Source organism: Melanotaenia boesemani, chromosome 9 (assembly GCF_017639745.1).
Source record: "Melanotaenia boesemani isolate fMelBoe1 chromosome 9, fMelBoe1.pri, whole genome shotgun sequence".
NCBI lineage: Eukaryota > Metazoa > Chordata > Actinopteri > Atheriniformes > Melanotaeniidae > Melanotaenia > Melanotaenia boesemani.
In genome coordinates, this window is record NC_055690.1 from 17,120,996 (window position 1) to 17,141,762 (window position 20,767).

Sequence of the window (20,767 nt, forward strand, 5' to 3'; positions counted from 1 at the left end):
CCGATCAACAGTGCTGCTCCGCTCCACCCTGCTCCTCGGGATCTTTTGTACAATTAATTTACATCAAATCTGCCACCCTTTTAATTCCCCTGTACTGGTGTGACGACTAGCTAACCAGCAAGCAGACATCCTCCTCCCGCCTTAACACACCTCTCGCTGAGGAACTGCAATATGGAAAGATGTGTGCAACATGAAGACAACTCTTTCACATTCAGAGTAAAGGCAGCCTTGATTACAGTCAGTGAGTCAATGGCATGCCAAGCTTAAAGCAAATGGAGCCCACCACCCAGTGCGACGCTTCAGATTCGTGGATGTAGTGTCTTTTTTTTTGTTGTTTTGTTTTATTTCTAGTTAGGAGACCGATCCATTGCAAAAGAAAACCCTAGGCACAGAATCGACTATATACTGTTAACTGACTCGTACTCTAACCCCTGCATTGTAAGTACAATGGAGATTGTGAAATCTTTCATCTAGTAAAAAATTTTCATAACACAAAACTCAGAATATTTAGTGCTCTATCATTCCGCTTAATAGGTGTAATTTATATAATATCTATCTTTTAACTCTACCTCTTAATGATAGTCTGAGATTCTTGTTTAATGCTGAAGCACTCCCACATGTGTTCAACGGTAGATTTTACATAATTTTTTGTTTCCCCCAAATCTTAAACCAATAATCATAAATAAATACAAACAACACACAAGGAATGTCTACTGTAAACACGGTAAAAAAGACAAAAACTAAACAGGTGTAAACGTCATTAGCATCACTACTTAGTGACAGTTAAATAACTGCAGGGCATGGATGACTGATGATCGGATTGAGAAAGGGAAAGACTGCTTTTTTTTTTTTTTTTTTTTTTATTACTTCTACCCCATCCCTGCTGGACATCAAAGCCTTTACATCCAACCACAGGATCTCCAAATACATAACATTTAAGTTTCTCAGCACCCAAACGATCTTTACAGATTACACTGTAAAATGGATGAGGAGTCCTTTTAAGGAGGGTTAGATAGCAGCATCACTCGACGTCTTGGACAAGTTATTACAGAATAATGGGTGTGAGCTATCGCCAAACGTCATTGGGACATGGTTACCATGGTTTCTGACAGTCGCTGCACCATTGTGTTCTTGACGTGTCTGTATTTGGGGGCGTGTGGATGTTTCTCTGAAGAGTTAGACTGCAACGAGGACAAGGTTTTGCTGCTAAGTGCTTCGTCTTCTGAGACACTTCCTTCAAATTACATGAACTGCATCTGCAAGAAAGGCAACAGTCGAGGTCAGAGAGAAGCCGACGTGTGCAGAGAAACAATTAGCAATAAGAAGGACCATTTGCTAAACCTCTCTCCAATGAAAAGCCAGCGGTAGACCAGAACTAGGCTCAGCATTTGGATTTGTGTTGAGGTGCTGTTCATGAGCAGCTTTTCAAAACATAAAACAGATGTAGAGTTAAACTTGTCCTGATGCAAGCTGTAATAGCCAACATGTTAACCTCCATCATTAGTTTGTGAGGTTAAGTGTCTCTTTAATAAAAGTAAAGTACGATGAAAACTTAAATCTTTGACAATATCAGTACAACTCTGTTTCCAACACAGCAGGGACAATTGGTACATTCAGAAGATATTAGAGCAGTAAAACATTTTTGTGTTAGTCAAATCAGACTTTTAAAACACTTTTTCAAAGTTGGACTAACCCTCTAGATAATGTAGTTGGAAGATGAATAATTTCTGCATATATACATTCTGGTTAACTAAAACTGACCGGGGCGTGTACTGAATGATACGCAGTACTTGTTCCAGGCCCTAAACCCGGTTTTGCATCTAATTGCTAACTAAAAAAATCTTGCACAGGATAAAAATCAAAGCTATAAAAACTCACAGTTCAACACGGTTCTGATTTGCTGTGAGCGTAGTTGTTTTATTGTTTTAGTCTTAATACTAATTAAGAGAAAGAAGGTGCACAGCAATCTGTCATAGCAGAGTTAAATATTCTTGGATCATCAGCTGAATTCATCTCCTGTGCTTGTACACTGGGACAAGGAAGGTAGTTAAATTAATTACCCAGTTTTAACTGTAACCTGACTAAACATTGTGTGGAAATAAAAACTGAATGGGATCAGTACCAAATGTATTTTGGAAAGCAGAGCCACTTATTCTGAAATTGGACCGTAAAAACACATTTATAAAAACAGGATCCATTTCTTGATGTACCTTTTAAGTCATTTTTGACAAAAAAAATTAAATGATCGACAGGAAAAAAATAAGATTATTTTGTGGGCTTTTAGTGGCCTCTTCTTGTACAGTAGGTAAACAAGAAATGGGGTCAGGAGGAGGAGGTGGCATGCAGTAAAAAGGACAGACAATTAGTCATGCACATTCCTAATACAGTCTGTTCTTGTCTATGTTTAGCAGAGTTAAGATATACAATTTTGATTTAGCTACGAACTTTATTTTACTGATAATGTTTTGCTTGTCATTTTCATTACAGAACTGAACATTCATGCTGTGCTGCTTGACGACTTGGATCATGATTTATCGGTACATTTTTTTGGGGCATGCATCTTGCATACAGAGATTTATCTGATCCTCTAATAAATCACATGATAGAGACGGAAAGAAAAGCGATACTTGTCCATTTTTTTGTTGTTCCAACTTTCTTGAAATATGTTGCTGACATCAAATTAAAAATATTTTTTCATTTACTAAACAAGATTTCTAACTTGAGTCTCAACTTGTTGTGGTTTAGTTCCCACACCAATGTATTCTGTATGTAAATTTTAGTTTTTAGTGTCCCAACTTTTTAAGAAACAATGTTGTAGATCAGCACTGACATAATAATGAGGTTTCTACATAAATTGTCATAAGTATGAAAACTATTTGCCTACATACAGAACCCCCCAAACATATTGATATAACACAACCATAGTTAGGCAGCAACAGTTGGTATTAAAAAAGTCTGCCACTGTACCACAGTAAAATACATTTAACTTAGGGGACAAAGCTTAGCAAACAGCCGAATGGTTTTATTCACCAGGAGCTACAAGCTTCAGCAAAAACAGGTTTGAGCAAAATGTGATGGCAGTGGGAGCATGAATGGTCAGAATGAGTGTGGCTCAATCTGTCAAAACAAACAAGACATCCAAGCAACAAAGGCCAATTAAAGCAAGTTAAGCGAGAACAATGCATGTAGCATCTGATCAGTGAGGAGGACAAGTGCTCCAATTTACAAATAAAAACAGACACGCATTAGCTTTGGACAAACAACGCATGCAGGTGCATCTGCAAGCAAAGAGCATGATGTACCTAAAAAGATGCTCTACAAGAAATCCTTGAGAGAGAGGTGTGCAAACGGGTCCTGTCCAGGGGCTCGGAGAGGACTCTGGCTGGAAGGACTAGAGGCTGCGGAGGGCTAACACAGGAAGTAGGAGGACCAGAGGAGAAGTCAGAGTCAGTACAGAGACTGAAGAAGGGATGAGATTAGTTTGGAGAAGCTGTGATGTATGAGACGGGTTATTAAAAAAAAAAAAAAAAAGGAGCTGTTCGGAATAGGGAGTCGAAACAAGAGAGATGATTAACAGTTTTGTCGCTTTCAGCTCCAGAGAGTGAAGGTTTATTGTTAAAACTGTCATCATCTTCACAATGACAACAAAGGTAACACAGTGACTAAACTATGGTACACACCACAGCACAATGAACACACCTGTATACTCAACCTGATAACTGTATGAATAGATTAATCGTGCATCACCTCGCTCCAGTCATGGGACTGCTAGAACCTACCTGAGCGCTCGACACGGAGCCAAATGGGTTGGGTGGCCTCATGACAGGCTGGGTGTACATCATGGTGGGTGGATTCATCATCCCCATCGAGCCCATTTGTGGAGGCTGCAGAGTATTGCATACAGATCAGATGAGTTACTTTATTTACACATTTAGCACTACTGACTGAATGAATATTTTGTTCTGGGGCTCAGTTTCATTTTTAAGACTCCTTAAACTCACCTGTAATAAAGCTCAAATGCATCTGTAGACTTAAAGCTATTTATCAACAGGGTATCTTTGGGAGTTCATCAAATTTATCCAACTACCCATGTCTCACAATTTAGCTTCTCTTAGATTTAATTCTATCTATGTGCATGATTATTGTATGTGATCAAAGTAATACAACATGGCTGCGGTACATGGGTCCCAAGTCTTTTAATTAGTTTTGTTTCTTTACTTTTAAACAGACGGGGAACAAACAGAAGCTGCACATAGACCCACTATGACACTTACCATGCCGTATCCCATCATGCCTGTGGGTGTGGTGGCAGGAAAGGCCATGATTGATGGGGGCTAAAGAGACAATAGATAATTAAGAATTATCAGATTACAACTCAGTCATTTTTTAAAATTTCTCTTTTGTCTGCCTAAAACATTTAAAAGGTCAAAGAACAAATAACTGATGGAAATTTGCAGTTACAACATCTCAAACTAATCTAATTCAAAACCTGAAAAGTTCAATGCCCACAACGTATTCAGGCTGCAGTGCAAAAAATAAAAAAGGAAAAGCAAAGACAAAGTAAACTTTTTTTTTTAATGTACCCATAAAAGTGCAGTTTCCTTACAGGGGTAAGACATTTAGGTTACTTTTGAACCTTTTTTGCTTCGTTTACAAAAAGAAATGTTCAGGCAGATTTAATAGTTTAAATGTATGATACGGTGTGCGGTTCATATACAATTTAAAAATACTGCCATAATTTCCATAAACTAATTTGGCTGCACAGAGCTGATTCCAGGCTGTGAAGCACAAACATTCTTTTTCAGCTGCACTTCTTGGATCTCTTTCTCTTAAGTCAAATGCTGTATAATCAGTTTACCTATAGATAATCACAATTTCATTATTTTTAAAGCAGCATAGAAGCAAAGTCCAGACAATAGCTTGTCCCAGGGTGCAACAAAAGCACCATGACATGCTCTTTGTCTTTGAGTGTAACATTTCTCCAAAGAAACTCAGGAGGTCTGTTTTCATGTCAGCTTTTTTTGAAGGTTAAATAAAAGAGTAGTCCAATAAAAGCATGAGTGCAACAGTAAAATATCTGCATGCATCACCATGGAGACAGGGTTCCAGGTTGTGGTCGGCGCCGCCTTGGGCTGCCAGTTGGTGCCGCCGGTCATCCTCTTCTCCCCAGGCTGGCTCCAGTGGATGTCACTGTGGATTAAGACAGCTCGTGTTAGCATCGGCTCATAACTAGCCTGAAAGCACAGAGCTGCTGAAGCACACACATAAGCATCACTCACTTCTTCATCGTGCCGTTTCCAATGCCGAGGTCTGAAAATGACAGACATGAGCTGCTGTTAGTCTGCAAATATCTGGCCATTTTGTGCCTCTTCGTGAGCATGTGTTAATTAGTGAGGCTGTATATAAAGCGCCAACACTTACTGCCGACGAGGTTGGCCAGGGAGGAGTCGAGATCATCAGACACCAGTTTCTCAGACTGCTGATTGGACGGCTGGTTACAACCGGCAAGAGTTGGTTTCAGGATGCCTCCAGTAATATCTGACAAAACAAACAGGGTTTAAAACCAATGCCTCTTTAATCTAGAAGGTATTCCATATTTTCTACAAACCAAATACACCGCCTTGTTCTTTTATGTGTTATATGCATGAGCTGGATGTCATCACAATGGACTGAAACCCCAAAGTATGTTCAGAGAGCAGACCAAAATCCAGTAATGACAGATATTTTGTCCACTAGGGGGCAGCAGAATCAAGCTTCACTTTCTATATTGAAATGGCACGTAGACAGTAGCCGTAGGAGCAGGAGTTATGACCAGCAGACAAAGCTCAATATTTTGTCTTTTGTAGCTCTGGTTACTGTCTCTATCAACAAACCTAAGTGCTTAAACAGAAGCTTACTGGACTATTTTTCTAGGTTCTTAATGACATTTCATCCGTCATCCAAAAGGCATCTTCTCTTCTGAAAGACCCACACTTCCTACAAGTAAATCAGAACTACAAAAGCCTTTCAAATGAGAGGCCGAACTTCAAGAAGCAAGCAAAAGCAGCCCAGTTACCCTCTATTCACGCATCTAAAATTGTCATGACCTGAACAAGAACCTACTCAGACATGCCTCTACCAACAGCTTAAAAAATGATAAAGAAATAGCATTATCTGTACAAGCTAAATCTGTTTAATGCCTGCCAGACTGTTTTAAAAGACATTTAAAGCTTTTTATAATGAAAAGGCTGCAGGAAGGTTAGCTGTGAACTAAAACACTGATCAGATCAAACTTACTGGAATGCTCCAAACTGATTAAATGACACTTAAGTTCTCTGTATTCAAAGAAAATAAATGTTTTTGCACTTTCAGTTAGAACTGAGAGTTGCAGGAGGTGCAGTTGCATTGGACATTATAAGGTGGATATGATGAAAAGAAGCTCCTTGAAACAAATATCTTAATATTTCCAATATATCATGATTTCCTGTTATTTCTTTGACTACATATGTTGCTGACCTGTTGCAGCTTTTCTTTAAGCATCTGAACAGTAGGTAAAGCACCTTTCAGACACTTTCTCTGCTTTTTAGAAGATAGAGGATAACTTCATGCTAGTCAGGCAAGTGTTGCATGACCAACCTACATAAAATCAGCACATCCACTTTTCTAAAAAGGACAGAATCCTATAACAGAGCTATAGCATATCCATTTATATATAAATGAAAGCCTCACCATCAGAGTTGAGGCTACTACTGCCGGTGGCTTTGGTTCCAAAAACAGACTCAAAGTCCACCTGGAGTGCCCCTGCTGTCTGTTGGGGAGGAGCCTGTGGTGCTGAGTATCCTTCAAAAAGAGAGGAATAAAAAGACAGCTGCAGTTACAGAGTTACAGCATCAGACTACATTTCCACACATAAATCACAGGATACTTAAGTAGCAGAACTCCACAGCAGAGCGGTAAACTGGCTTTAATCTGCCATCGTGTCTGCTGGACCGAGCCTTCGGTACTCTACCTCGGAATAGACCTGCTACAGTAGAGGGCTCAGTAGGGAAGGGAGCCTGATGTGGGAGGTGCTGAGCAATGGACACTGGACCACAGAAGGAGTCTGACACGTCACAGGAAGCAGGAAGACAAGAGAAAGAGGAAAAAAAAAGGAAAAAAAAAAAAAGAAAAAAGAAAAAAAAAAAGGAAAAGGCATTTCAAGGCCAGGCCAGAGAGACAGGTGAGAAATGACAGTAGCAGTACAGACAGGAAGGAGCCTGCTAACATTTCCATAATAGTTCATTCTTCTATTTTAGGGATTTAAATATTTGGGACAATAAACTACTGCAGGACAATAAAGTAGCAACCCAGAGGGAGGGATTAAAGGTATAGGTTTGACATTTCAGGAAATTTAGTTTTATTTAAGAGATATTATCCGATTACTGCAACTCTTTATGATTTTAGAAAGCATTCGGTTAGCGTTGCTTGCTTGCAAGCGCTATATGATAGAGCAACAAAATGACGGGTTTATTACAACTCACTTCCAATTCAGCAAATTTCTTAAACAAATTGAAGCAACACTTTCTACTGAGTTCAAGGACACATGAAAAACCAGAGTGCTTTACTTTTAATACTTTACAGTGTTGAATTAATTACTTTGGTCCCAAATTTAACCTTTATTGTGATTCTTTTAAATGTAAAATTGAATATAGTCAAACATTAAATATTCTAATTTTATGCTTGTATATTTTCAGTTTTGTTTAAGTTGGCAAAAATATGATGGTTGCTATTTTCTGATTATCAATTAATGTCTGATATTAATGTACGGGATGGAATTACAGTCCTGCTCTATTACAACTCTAGCCATCTTTTATTTAGGAGCAACTGAAAAGAATTACAGCTACAGTTTTATTGAATAAACGGGTTATTATTTTACCATTTGATTGCAAAATTGTGAAGCTTAGAAATAATCTAAAAATGATTCAATTTGGCTTAGAGGGAAAGTTTCCCAAAATATTGTTAAATAACTCTCTTGTACAAGCCAAGTGATTTACAACCAATAGCAGAGAAATTTGGGAGTAGTGTCAAGACTTTTAAACTTACTCAAGGCAGGGAAATGCTTAGTATTTCCTAAAATGTCAAAACCCTTCCTTTAACACTTGTTTATGACTACCATAAATATCAAAAATCATGGCTCTGAGGGATTTGCACAGGATTTCTATGTTTACCAGGAAACATAGGCTGAGATGGTGAGCCATCATAGTACCTGAGACGGAGTGTTCTATCCGCACTGTGCGTTTGTAATTGGTTGAAACTGATGAGTTTGTGTCAATAAAGGGATTGTAACGATCTGGAGAATCAAAAATAGTGTAAGAACAGGTGTCAACTCAGAGCTCTACGGCATCTTTGCACTATAAAGCAACACCAAACGGTTCATTAAAAGAGGATGAGCAGTAGCTGCAGGGTAAATGGCGTAAGTAGCCTCTACAGCGGGATGTGTAGGGTCCTGGTTGATACACAAGAGAAGTAAAAGCTAAAAAAAAAAAAAAAAAAAAAAAAAAAAAAAAACTAAATCTGAGCTTGGTATCAACAGCAACATAAGCAGATCATTTACAGACATTTGCAAAGACAAAATAAATAAATAAATATAAAGAAAAATCAACATTCAATCTACAGAAGCACATTAAACATGCAGGCTTCTCATGCATGTAAGTAACTACAGATATATGAGGAGTGACAAGACGTCTGAGGAGAAACAAAATGAGTCGTTACCACCAAACATTTCATGACCAGATGTCCTAGAGGAAAAGCTAACACCGTCTGAAGACACGACAGGTAAGTGAGTGGCATCGACAACGAGTTTTGAGAGGAAAGGGTTAAGGTTTGGCATGGAATCATCTCCAGCTTCAGCAGAGGTGAAAGGATCTATGCAGCCAGAGGAAAGACAGACAGAGAAAAGGAAAAGACAGAAGAGAGTGGAGAGGAAGAGATGGGCATCAGTCAGACAACATCAAGAGAAGGAGAGCATGCAGAACCAAAGTCACAAAAGTCCAAAGACGCAGATGTTGGTTGGAAATGTTGAGGAGAGAAGAGTTTACCTGCCCACGCTGTGGCCACTGGAAGCCCCGTGGACTGCATGGAGGGCTGGAAAGTCGACTGCAGGTCAAACAAGTCATTTTCCATCTTCACTGCACTGCAGACAGAAAATAAAAACACATTTCAACCCCCACAAACCCCCAAAATAAGTGACTTAATTTCCCTTCAAACATCTTGATTCCGGTCCTGGTCAACAAAAAAAGGTTGCACAAATATGACGTATACTAAACTGTAGCTGCTGAGACACACACATTGAATTTCAGGAATTTGCATTTTTTTCCTCTTTCTGATGCCTGTGATTTAAAAATGTTATGTGGCTTTGTGCTTCAAAAGAAGATGTTTATTTTAAGGTTGTGAGGTTTAATAAGCTGATTAAAACTAATACATGAGACATAATTTTAAACATAAATAATTCATAATTTATTAATTTAAAAACTAAATTAACTGGTAACTATTTGGACGATGGCAACAGAACAGTTTCCAAACTTATCTGCTTGACATATTGCTGCCATTTCATGTAACAGATAAACTTGATACAGCCATGGACTGCTGACTTCAATAATAATTTGACAAAATAAACCGAGATAAATAACTGTTAGTTGTTGAAATAAGAGATAAGATAACCTAATATTTTATTTCTGTTGTAGCTGAGAAATTCAAGTTTCATGGGAAATATAAGGGTTCCAATGAAACCTGCAATTACATAAACAGTCTCTTTTTAAAAGTAACCAGTAGATCTCAGCAGTACCCATTAGAGCAGCTGGGTGTGGAGAAGAGGTCAATGGCTGGTGCGGTGCTGATGGTGCCCCCGGTGGTAGAGATGGGTGAAGTATCAGTGGTGGCAAATGACGGCCTCTTGGAGAGCTCTTTAAGCCTTTGTTCCTGAGTAAATGACAACGGCCAGTTTAGACAAAAAAGGCAAGAGACACATTTATTCAACACACGTCAAATGTAAATGTATTTTTCTAAAAGCATGCCAACCTTGAGAGCTTTGAGTCGGGCCTGTTCCTCCTCGAGAGCAGCCTGTTTCTCCCGCTCATCCACTTTAGTGAAAGACATCCCTGTGCTCGCCAGTGATGACACTGCGTTTGACAGAGTACTGGCCCTGCAGGAAAAAAACGAATTTACAACAGATGCAGCATAGATTAGTGAGTATTGCTGATCTATGATAGATGGTGGAGCGTTATCTGAGATTTGAAACGGTGGGGGGAATTAGAGGAATTCAGTAAAGATGACAGCGGATTAACGCACCTGCTGGCTGCAGTGGAGTCTTTGACTTTCTTGCCCTCTAAAGAGGCCAAATGTTGCTCCAGAGCTTCAAGAAGGCTACTAGGAGCCTGTTGCAACAGGAAAGACACAGTCAGCTACTACCTGAGACCCAAAAGATGCTGTGTACGAATATTAACACCATAACGGACAGTGGTGGGCAACCAAGGTGGAGTAGAAAACACTACAAATACAACAAAACGCAGATGTAGTCAGTCAAATTATGCATTTGATTAGGTTTCTACCAGCTTTGGGATATCACTAAGTATATGTCACCCACCACTGATCGATGACTGCATTCCAGCCAAAAAGCTACTTTGGATGAAACTACCATCTGTGTGGGATGATGTACTGCACTACAGCGCTTTCAACAACCCGGCCGTTGTTGAATTGGCCATTTATAAGCACAAGAGGGCAGCCAATTTACACGAGATGAGCTACTCTGGTTTTCACCTCAACGACACAATCCAAGTGAACAGAATTTACCACAGCCAGGGTTTTTTCCTTCAACTGTTTTTCACCACGATGTAGGAGACAGAGGCAGAGCAGAGGCATGCAAAAAGACAACACTAAGGCAGGTCACAGACATAGAAGAAGAGTGAAATAACTGTACTTACACAAACTGTGAACTAAAGTGGAAAGATAAGGGGAAAATACAGAATATAAAGGTGGTGACAGTCAGAGGGAAATTAAATATAACTTAAGTTCTTTGAGTTAAAATGCTAAATTAGTCCCCACAGATGTGCACAACTGTCTGTGCAGTTTAATTTTATTATTTATTTTTAACTGAAAACCTTTAATTATCCCTGAGCAGATTTACTGAGTGGACTGCAGCTACAGTGCAGACTTGACACCTTTATTTACTGAAGCAGATGCGGGGTAAGAAGAGCAGAGGGAGAATCAGAGGAAGAAGAAAGGATTCGAAAAAAAGAGAAATAGGAGACGACCCCGACCTCTAGCAAACATGCGCCCAAGAAAGACATCATGCAAGGTGTCTTGTTTTTAAGAATATCTTCGTTGGGTGTATCTACATCTACAATCTAGTCAAAGAAAGTGCTGATGCAAAAAAAAAAAGTGCAGTCAGAGCTGAAAATAAGAAAAAATAAGCAAGGCAAGCCTTCCACTCAAGAAAGGAAATCTTGTGGTTTTAGACTGCTTTGAAGTGGCAGCGCTCACCTGTGAAAGGTCGGGAATGTCACCTCGATCAATTCCCACCTGCTGTTTAAAGAAAACAAACAAAAAAGGTCATTATTACTGCAAACAGACACATCTCGTTCATGACAACAGGTGTGGGGAAAAAATTTATGGTAATTTACCTCTGCTACTTTGAGGAATTCTGATATCCGGGTCATTCGAGTGAGAAACTTCTTGTAAATATCCAAACCTTCTTTACACTGAGTCTTCTTCATGTCAAAGTATTTCTCTATGTGATTAAAAAGGAAAAAAAAAAATGCACTGGTTTGCAACTGCTTAGACGAACCAACCATACAACACTGAGACCACATTAACAGAAGACAAAGAGCAAGTTAAAAGTGAAAGTGGTCCTGAAAAGGTCTTACCAAGCAGGTTGATAATGCCTTCATTATAAGCAGCAAAGAGCCTGATGGAGTCTTTGAAGAGGAGCATGAAGGCGGCATTGATGACTCCATTAGTCAGCTCGTTGGCATTGACCTGCAGGAAAGCAATCAGTAGGAATATTTATAATAATACCTGGAAGAGATTGTGTTTCTAAGTTAACAAAATGCTGCAGCCTCTGCAACTGCATGCTCCAGGCGAGCTGCAAAGCTGCAGGAGGCTTCACCTCCAACGCACATTAAAATCAAGAAGGGCATCCATCTGGTTCTGGATAATGGGGATAGTCTTCAGCAGCTTCTCTGTATTCATGGTCCTCATCACACCGTCCACTCTGTGAGGACACCCAGGGGGTAGGAGCATGAGAGGGCAGAGAGGAGAGGAAAGGTGAGGCAAACAGTGCTGCTTTTAAAACATGATCATGTGACTTTTTGCTTACACTAACTGTAGGGCTGAAAAATCATTGATGACCATATGAAAACAGCTGGTAGAGAAAAGTCTTCTATAATTTCCCATAAACCAAGCAGACATATTCCATGTTCATGTCATACAATGCAAAGCCCAGAAAATCGGTTTACATTAAAAACTAAATATTTGCTTGAAAACAGTAAATAAAATGCCATCTATCCCTAAAGTACAACTTTGCTGAGCTCTTGAACACTTGAACACTGGCTACATTTACACTGCAGGTCTTAACGCTCAGTACTGATCTGTTGTTTACATTATTATCCAGTGTGTGTGACAGTCTGCGGCCCTGAAATAGCCCGTATGCGCAGAAGACGACATGACGTCGCTAGCAGCACCCTGTGTTTATGGAGGTAAACATGGATGCTACATATTGTATGTATCACCTTCAAAGTTGTCGTGCAATCGAAAGTCGACAATTTGATACAATATTTTTCTGTCCATTGTTTACATTCAATCTTTCCACATCCAGTCTCCCCCAGCGCAAAATTATCTTCTAATTTCTGTCTCACTTCCATTATGTAAAAGTTGGATAAAAGGCAACATGAACGTCCAGACTGAGGTTGCTTTGAAAAAGATTGATTCCAATCGGCCTGGATTTGATTTACATAAAATACTAAAAAAAAAAAAAAAATTGATATGTGCCATTCAGTTTTCATTAAAAAAAATTAGATATGGTTCACAAATTTTTGACCCTTTTGCCTGCAGTATGGCCGTACCATTATATAATGTGCAATTACAAATATTTCTAGCTAAAAAAAAATGGTTAATGATTTGGAGGGGTTGTGACGCAATAGATCCTTGCAGACCTTAAAACAAGTACTATTTCATCTAAATGAGTACAAAGAACAGAACACTTTCAGTATGATATAAAAGAAAACTAAAACAGACAAAATCAACAAAAACTTACCCGCGTTTAACTTTTGTGAAGTCAAAGGCAACCTGTCTGTACGACACAGCTTTCTCATTCAGGTATCGACTATACCTCCTGATAAATGTAGACATGTCATAGCCTGAAACGGCAAAAAAACAATGGGCTTTTACAATTAAGTAATTCCTTTTATTTTATATATATTTGCGTGTGTGTAAAATAATAATAAAAACTGTACCTTGTAGTCCACTTTTGTCCAAAAAATTACTGAGGTTGAAAAGTGTATTCCTTGAGGCCAAGTACTGGACAAAACGCTGAATGAGAAGAAAAACGGTTAAAAGAACAGAAACATGAGGCATCAGAGGATGATGGTGTGAGTAGGATGCTGAAGCAGCTCACCTCATTCCCATAGACCATTAGGTGGTGCGTAGTGATGAGTGACTTGAACACAACCACCCAGCTGGTGTTGGTGGTCCTCTCAAACAAAGAGTCAGCCAGTTGGGGAATGTTCACGTTCATCTCGTTGGTGCAATGGATCAAATCTAAGAAAAAATAAATAAACAAACAAACAAAAAAAAACATACAAATAATCAAATCATTACAATCATTTGTTATAAAAGCATGAAGTACATCAAAATATTTCACAAATATATTAAATATTAATGTTTTTGTTATGATTTTCAGGTTTTCCCTTTACCGTCTGATCAAATGACAGAATAAGAGATAAAAATAGATATTAATTGGGTATTCAGACCACATGTCCTAATAGCTTAGCATGATATTACTGACTTATTTAATCACAACCCAGTTTTCAGCAAATACTCTATCGCATGCAACAATGTGAATACTGAGGTGTTTGTACACTTCCAGTACTAACTTGAGGCATTTGTCTAAAGTCTAGAGTCTTAAGTATGTCACTGCCACTGTAACTCTTGTCTGGGCTTTTCTGTGTAGTAAATCACATTTTAAAATGTCATGTGAGATTTGAATAAACAAATTTTCTCAAAGAAAATTCAGACTTCGATCATTTTACAAGGCAAATCAACTGAATGCTGAGCTGCTAGGTGACAGAGTCGACAAACGAAGCTGATGAAACTAACCTTTGAACGCCTCTATAGTGGATATATTTGACTTTGCATTAGAAATAAAACTGTTGGTCGCAATAAACCAATTTATTCTCACGACTGTCAAGAAAAGCTTAAAAAAAATTAATAAAGTAAAAATGTTTTAGTCCTATTAAAGTGATCCAACATGTAGCAGAAACAGCTGCTCATCAGGGTCTCAAACTATTACCTGATTATTAATTTACATTACTACTCAACTGACAGGAAGTTGCTCTGCAGCTAAACATTTACTGCTTAAAGCTCCTGAAGGTCTATGAAAACACATTTGATGTTAACAGTTTTATTTGCTAAAACATCACAAAAAACACTAATAAGATATTAATAAAAGTAATCCTGTGGAGAAGAGCAGTTACTGTCTAATAATGCCCCTACATGTCATCACAAAACCTCTGAATAACCATGACATTGGTGTTAAAAACTGTTTGTTGCTCTAGTTCCGCAAAGAAAAGGCCCCTTTCTGTTTTTTCCTCTTGTTCTATAAAAATATAGAATTTCCAATCACCCTGATAACTCACAAATTTATACAATCAGTAGGGACCTGCTATAAACCTGCACAATTAAGTTATTATATTCAAAATTTAAAAAAAAATTAAATAAATAAAAAAATAATAATAAAAGAGAGCAACAATTTGTTAAATAAGATTGTGCTCCACATAAAATTTGCATAATAAACAGTCAATTTTCTTCTTGTGTCAGATGAATCATGTATCACTGATACCGATCATGCTAATTTGAATTGTTGATGCCAAACCAATATCCCCTAACAGACCAGCATGAAGTGCAGCATATTAAGACGTTAACCAGTGTCCCACTTCCTGGGCTCATATGTTCATCCTGCAGCCGTGTGCCGCTTGAACGATGCCAGTTGGAGCAGCCAGGCTTCGTCAGTGCTGATGACCCTGCCATTCACAGCCATGATCAGACTGACAGGGTAAGTGGGCCTCCCTTTCTGTCCTATATTTGACTTTTTCAAAAGGCGGGGGACTCTAAGTAGGACAGGATAACCTTCCAGAGAAGCAGCAGTTTGCATGGGTGGCTGAACTGCCCAGAGAAGAGGATGACGGAGAGGAGCCAGGAGGAGGAGGAACAATATGGGGGAGGAAAGACAGCACTGTCATGTTGTAATCAGCCTGCTAAATATTCACAGTGGTCGACATTAATGATTTCAAACTGAATTAATTCATAAGAGACAGATTAATCCATGTAAAAGTCATGGCAAAGTGTGATGCTGCTAAATTGAGTCTATGATTTAAAATCAACATACATTACAAATCAATCAATTTGGGAGATCAGAATGATAAAGTTAAATTCATGAAAGACTAGTTTTATTATATTGTGATAGGAATTATGTTATTTTGTTAAAAAATGTGTCATAATAACACTCCACTAATGTGAATTATATAACAGTATCTTTGTAACATCAATTTATCACCAAACACTAATCATGTTGGGCTCTGGTTATCAAACCCAAGGACTGCTTCTGTGCTGAGCCAAAAGCATGTGTCCAAAGCACAGCCAAGAGCCAAAAGTTGACAAAAAATATATGTAAGTAATAAAAACAAAATATTCAATGTCCTGTTTACTTAATCTTTGATCAAGTAGCTCATCAGTTCAATGAAACCTGTTTGCCCACTGTCATTCCTCTGCTGTCACTTCCCTCATTGCCCACTATTCGAATTATTTTACTAAATGTTAAAGTTTTTTAGTAAAGGTAATCCATAAATATCAGTAAATCATAAAAGCAAAGCTATCATGAGGGTCATCCTTATAAAATGTGACTCACCTTTTTCTTTTTAAGATAGTATTCACTGAATATGAATATTGTTGGATTAGTTGCAAACTTGTAATTCAATCAGTGCTGAAATATTTAAAAAAGTAAAATAAGTTTTACTTCTCCCTACCCCTTTTCAGACATGTCAATTGGGTACAGTTATACTGTTAGATGTCTATATGTGTGTTTGGTGAAATGAATTTTACCTTTTACAATTAAATATTAATTATTATTGATAATAAGCAGCCCTTGTAATGCATTCGGGTGGCTTTCAAACCTGGAAAGTACGTGTAAGACTTAGCTTTGAAAACTGCCCAAGACAAATATCTTATCCTCTTAACTGGGATAAAATAGTGATTCACTCACTTTTTTGATAGTCTTAGACACCATTATCTCTTTTAGGAAGTTTGACCTGCTTGTGACAGAAAATAAGGATGAATTTATCAAATACGTGACATTCTACTAACGTCAAAGCTGTTCATGTACCAGCAATTTATGATCATTTATCAAGCTCAAATGCAAAAGAGTTCATCTTTACAGCCTCTCCAATGTGAGAATGTGAGTGTTTTTTTTTTCTTATTCCAAAATGTTTGATACAACTAACCACTACTGTATGTGAAGACACAAGATCTGTTATTTCTACAGGATTTACCTGGAGACTGAAACAAGCCACTGTTTACTGTAATCAGGCATTTATTTTATGGTAATCTCAAATTTAGATATATTTAAATCTTCTGCTACTTTTAAAGATTAATAATGGTATTAATAATGGTAATAATATAAAAATGGTTTTAAATACTAAACTCAGAGTTGCAATACTTCTTAACAAATTAACAAAAGTTAAATAAATAAGCTACACATATCCAGTTAGTTTTTCATCTCCTCTCATTTACAGCACTGTTAGCTGTCTAATAAAAGGTAAAAGATACCCTAAAATGTACTTAAACCATATATTAAACCACTACATGAGATAATTGCCTTCTCTTTGTCAGGCCAGATTACCATCAAGAAACCATTATGAATACAAAGGAAGGCATTTAAACCTTTACTGAGCTCATCCTGGCTGTCAACCCAGCTGACCAGCTTCCATAATGTGTTAACAGAAAACAAGAGGAACCATGCCATTATCCACACACACACACACTCACACACACGATGTCTGCTCTCTGTGGCAGTCACATTGGACTGCTGACTGCCATGGGAAGAGCCAGCAGTGTGTAACTGCCAACTTTCACTCATCTCTCCACAGGGGAGTCACCTCAGCAGCACAACACGTGTGGAACCTGCAACTTCAACACCAGGCCAAAAATACACACCACAATTATCATTATGACCAGTACGAAAGGGGCACTGTCAGCTGTTCCAACCCACAAAGAGCTGTGATGAGTTTGCAGTCTGAGAGATTTCACAGGTTCAGTGTGACTGACCTTTAACCATCATACAGGGCCTTCATAAAACCACTTTTATTGATGGCATTGAGCATTTGCAAGTACAGATCGATATGCAGAAAATTTACCATTGCATTGCAAGTACTGACAGGTTGTGACTCTTGTGACTAATAGTGCCATCACACAAGGATTTAATCTCTTATGCGTTTGTCAGGGCATGCACAGTATGTAACTTATCTGTTTCGTGACCTGTGATAGGAAGGAAACTACTGCAACCCTCAGCTGTGGCCTTACAGAGTCCAGAAACAGCTGGTATCACATTACTCAGTTACTTCAATGTATATGGAAGTCGTACATTAAGGGCCTGTGAATGCAGGGGAGCTGTAGCTTACGGCTATGTATGGTTTCTGTAATAATCCAGACATCTGATCCATTTTTAAAGCTATGTAGGCTAAAGACTAAGGCTATGAGTCAGTATGAGATAACAAGGGACAAAACCTGATAGCTTAACAGGCTAATTTGGCAACAACTAACGAGATGAATGGGAAGAAAACTTGTATTAAGCTTTAATAGTGGCTGTCAAGTATTTAAAACCAACTCAGTAACCTACACCACTGTGTCAACAAGGCCTGTCCTCGATGTAAATATATTTAAATATATATATAATCTCCTTGACATGAGCAGAAAGTAGCATGTAGCCTCCGCTGAGGCTTTGAGGCCTTGTAGCCCCACCGTCGCCATAACTCAGAGCTGTTTCATTGAAGACAAGCCTACGTTGGGTTCACCTAAACACTCATGTGCTGTTAAAAGATACTCACAGTCCAAATGTTTCTTTTTCGGGCCCATAATTTCGTGCGTGGTGGCCTTGCATACTGTTTTGGACACGGCGGATCCCGTTACACTGTGTTGGGCTGCAGTTATCCGGTCCGTAATGCTCTGTCCCGACATCTTCGCTCTACTCGGCGCAACAAAAGACTTAGAAATGAGAGGCTCGAACGAGTTTGTCTTCCGATATTCGCTTGTTTAAAAGTCAAATACAACCTCCACCTCCTCCGCAGCCTCTCCGAACCCCCCTTTTCCCACCTCGGTGGAAATAAAAATCAAAACTAGGCTATGGCAGACGCGGACCAGAGGAGGGCGGAATAAAAGGAAGCGGAATATGACAATTTTTTAAAAAACAAATATTAGATTGTTTCTCTGTTGTTCCGCCGATCGGTTCCGTCCAGATTCATTCAGATTTCAAGAATGCCGTGATGGCAAGGTCCATTCGCTGACTCATCTGACCCGGGTCTCTGTCTCGCTCTCATCCCGATGTGGCACACCGGATTCCAGCCTGCCTGCCTCCGCCGCTCCGCCAGTCGACGCCGCTCCTCCTCTTCTTCCTCCTCCTCCTCTTCCTCTTGCTTGCTGCCGTTGCTCAGCTTTAAAGCGCTATGAAAGAAAAAAGACCAATGAAGAAGGGAAATGGCGGGTCTGCTCTGCTCTCTTTTTGCTCACAGGATAAAGGGTCTACGCCGCACACCGCCCTGCAATCTCTGCAGCGCGAAATTCGTACGATTTGAGATGTTGTGCATGTGTGACTGGTCGCAGAACAGCTGGGAAAACATGCACTAATAGTCATGGGAGGCCTGGATGGGAGGATGAAGCCTGTATTTATGATAAGATGAACACAGTAAAATGTAAATCAGAAGGAATAAGCAAAGGTATTTTCTGGATTATTGTAGGCTTTATTTACACACTTCTAAAAAGTCAGATTGTGCTATTTCAAATGTCCCAACTGGAGATTTGACATATTTGTAACATACTGATGTTGAAAATTTGAGAAAATGCACATATAAAAAGATAATAAATATAACGTTTATTGAAATCCTTATACTGTGGTGGCAGGTGGCATCTGCTGTGCTGTGGCTTGCAGGGGGAAGCTGCATCAGTGCCAGAGATGCCGGCAGGATCAATAACCTCATTCATAAGCCTGGAACCATCTCTGGTTAGAACTCGGGGACTTTTCGATTCAGCAAGGAAGCGGAGATCACCAAACAAACTGCGCTCCTTCATGAGCAATCTATCTCACCCCCCTCACTGAGACGCTACATAGAAAGCACTGATAAAGAAGGCTTTAAGAAATCCTTCATGCCATTCACCGTCTCACTGTTCATCAGCTCACCTCTGTCTGACTGAGAGAACTATTTAGTGCAACATATCCATGCTTGCGGTCTTGAACATTTTTAAATACACTATAAAAAACTATTTGCTTTTATTTATTTTACTTTATGTTCATGCGTAGCTGAACAATTTCCCTTGAAGGATGAATACTCTGACAATTTGATCAACTTGTAAGATATAAGATAAGTGTTTTACTCGCAAATTGTCACATCAAAACAGAGAAACAAGTCACCCCAAGATTTAGATATTGCACCTGCACTAAGTGATGACATTGAAACCAAAGTTTTTCTGTCTCTTGCCCAAATTCTGGTTGCCACACACAGACCACTGTTACATTAAAACAGAATAAATGTTCAAATCTGAGCCCTTGTGCTCTTAACCAGCAATGTCCAGATCAGTAGCCAAAAGCCAAGCTCCATGATTTAACGTAATTGTTTCAAGGCACAGAGATTCATTGAGACCGAAGCAAGAAAATGCTGCCTTCAAGACAATATAATTTCCATGCACATCCATGCATTTTCAACAAGATGATGCTAAATCACATTCTTTACTCATTCCAGAGGCATGGCTAAGGAAAACATGAGCATATGCACAGACTTACCTGCCTGCAGTCATGGTCTGTCATCAGTAGGAGATTTATAAATAATTTTCAAGTGAAAGTAAGATTGCAATTGAGCAGGAGTTATGACACAAAATATTATATTTCTAAAAGCAGAAAGTTTTTACTTGTTTAGAGATTGAATGATAATATTACAGAGTGGTAAATGCTTCATTGTTCCAACTTTTTTGTGGTCATGTTGTAGCCTTGATATGCAAAAATGGATGAATACTTGCAAACAAAAAGAGGTTAACATAACAGAACATGAAATATTTGGGGTTCAGTCTCAGATCCTCTTGTGAAAAACATGCATGTGTTTACAAAATTTTTAAAACAGACAAAGAAAACTTAAATTCATAACTTTTCAAGAGTATTCTTTTTTTTTTTAGTGCAATAGATGGAAAACAAAGTCTTCACAAATCTGGAAAAATTTGGTTTTCCCCTTTCTCATGGCTTACAACAGTCTAACCCATGGTCTGCAGATCCAGACAGCAT

The 20,767-nt window shown here is 38.7% G+C and overlaps 1 protein-coding gene across 8 annotated transcripts; it reads right to left on the bottom strand.

The window, feature by feature from the left end:
* Positions 1 to 841: 841 nt before the first annotated feature.
* picalmb (phosphatidylinositol binding clathrin assembly protein b) lies at positions 842 to 18,851 on the bottom strand. Of its 8 annotated transcripts, XM_041994100.1 has the most exons (24): positions 18,330 to 18,851; positions 13,628 to 13,770; positions 13,467 to 13,542; positions 13,268 to 13,370; positions 12,133 to 12,226; positions 11,880 to 11,991; positions 11,637 to 11,743; positions 11,497 to 11,538; positions 10,938 to 10,949; positions 10,306 to 10,391; positions 10,036 to 10,159; positions 9,803 to 9,936; positions 9,057 to 9,151; positions 8,731 to 8,883; positions 8,225 to 8,308; positions 6,989 to 7,081; positions 6,709 to 6,819; positions 5,422 to 5,538; positions 5,280 to 5,310; positions 5,091 to 5,190; positions 4,275 to 4,334; positions 3,780 to 3,884; positions 3,303 to 3,408; positions 842 to 1,256 (listed from the first exon to the last, which is right to left on the bottom strand). In XM_041994100.1, exons 1-23 carry the CDS (start codon positions 18,457 to 18,459, stop codon positions 3,316 to 3,318), a joined length of 2,205 nt encoding a protein of 734 aa, XP_041850034.1. In that variant the 5' UTR covers positions 18,460 to 18,851; the 3' UTR covers positions 842 to 1,256; positions 3,303 to 3,315. The 8 variants fall into 8 exon arrangements, with proteins under 8 accessions (XP_041850034.1, XP_041850035.1, XP_041850037.1 ...); XM_041994101.1 differs by lacking the exon at positions 10,938 to 10,949; XM_041994103.1 differs by lacking the exon at positions 8,225 to 8,308.
* Positions 18,852 to 20,767: the final 1,916 nt, after the last annotated feature.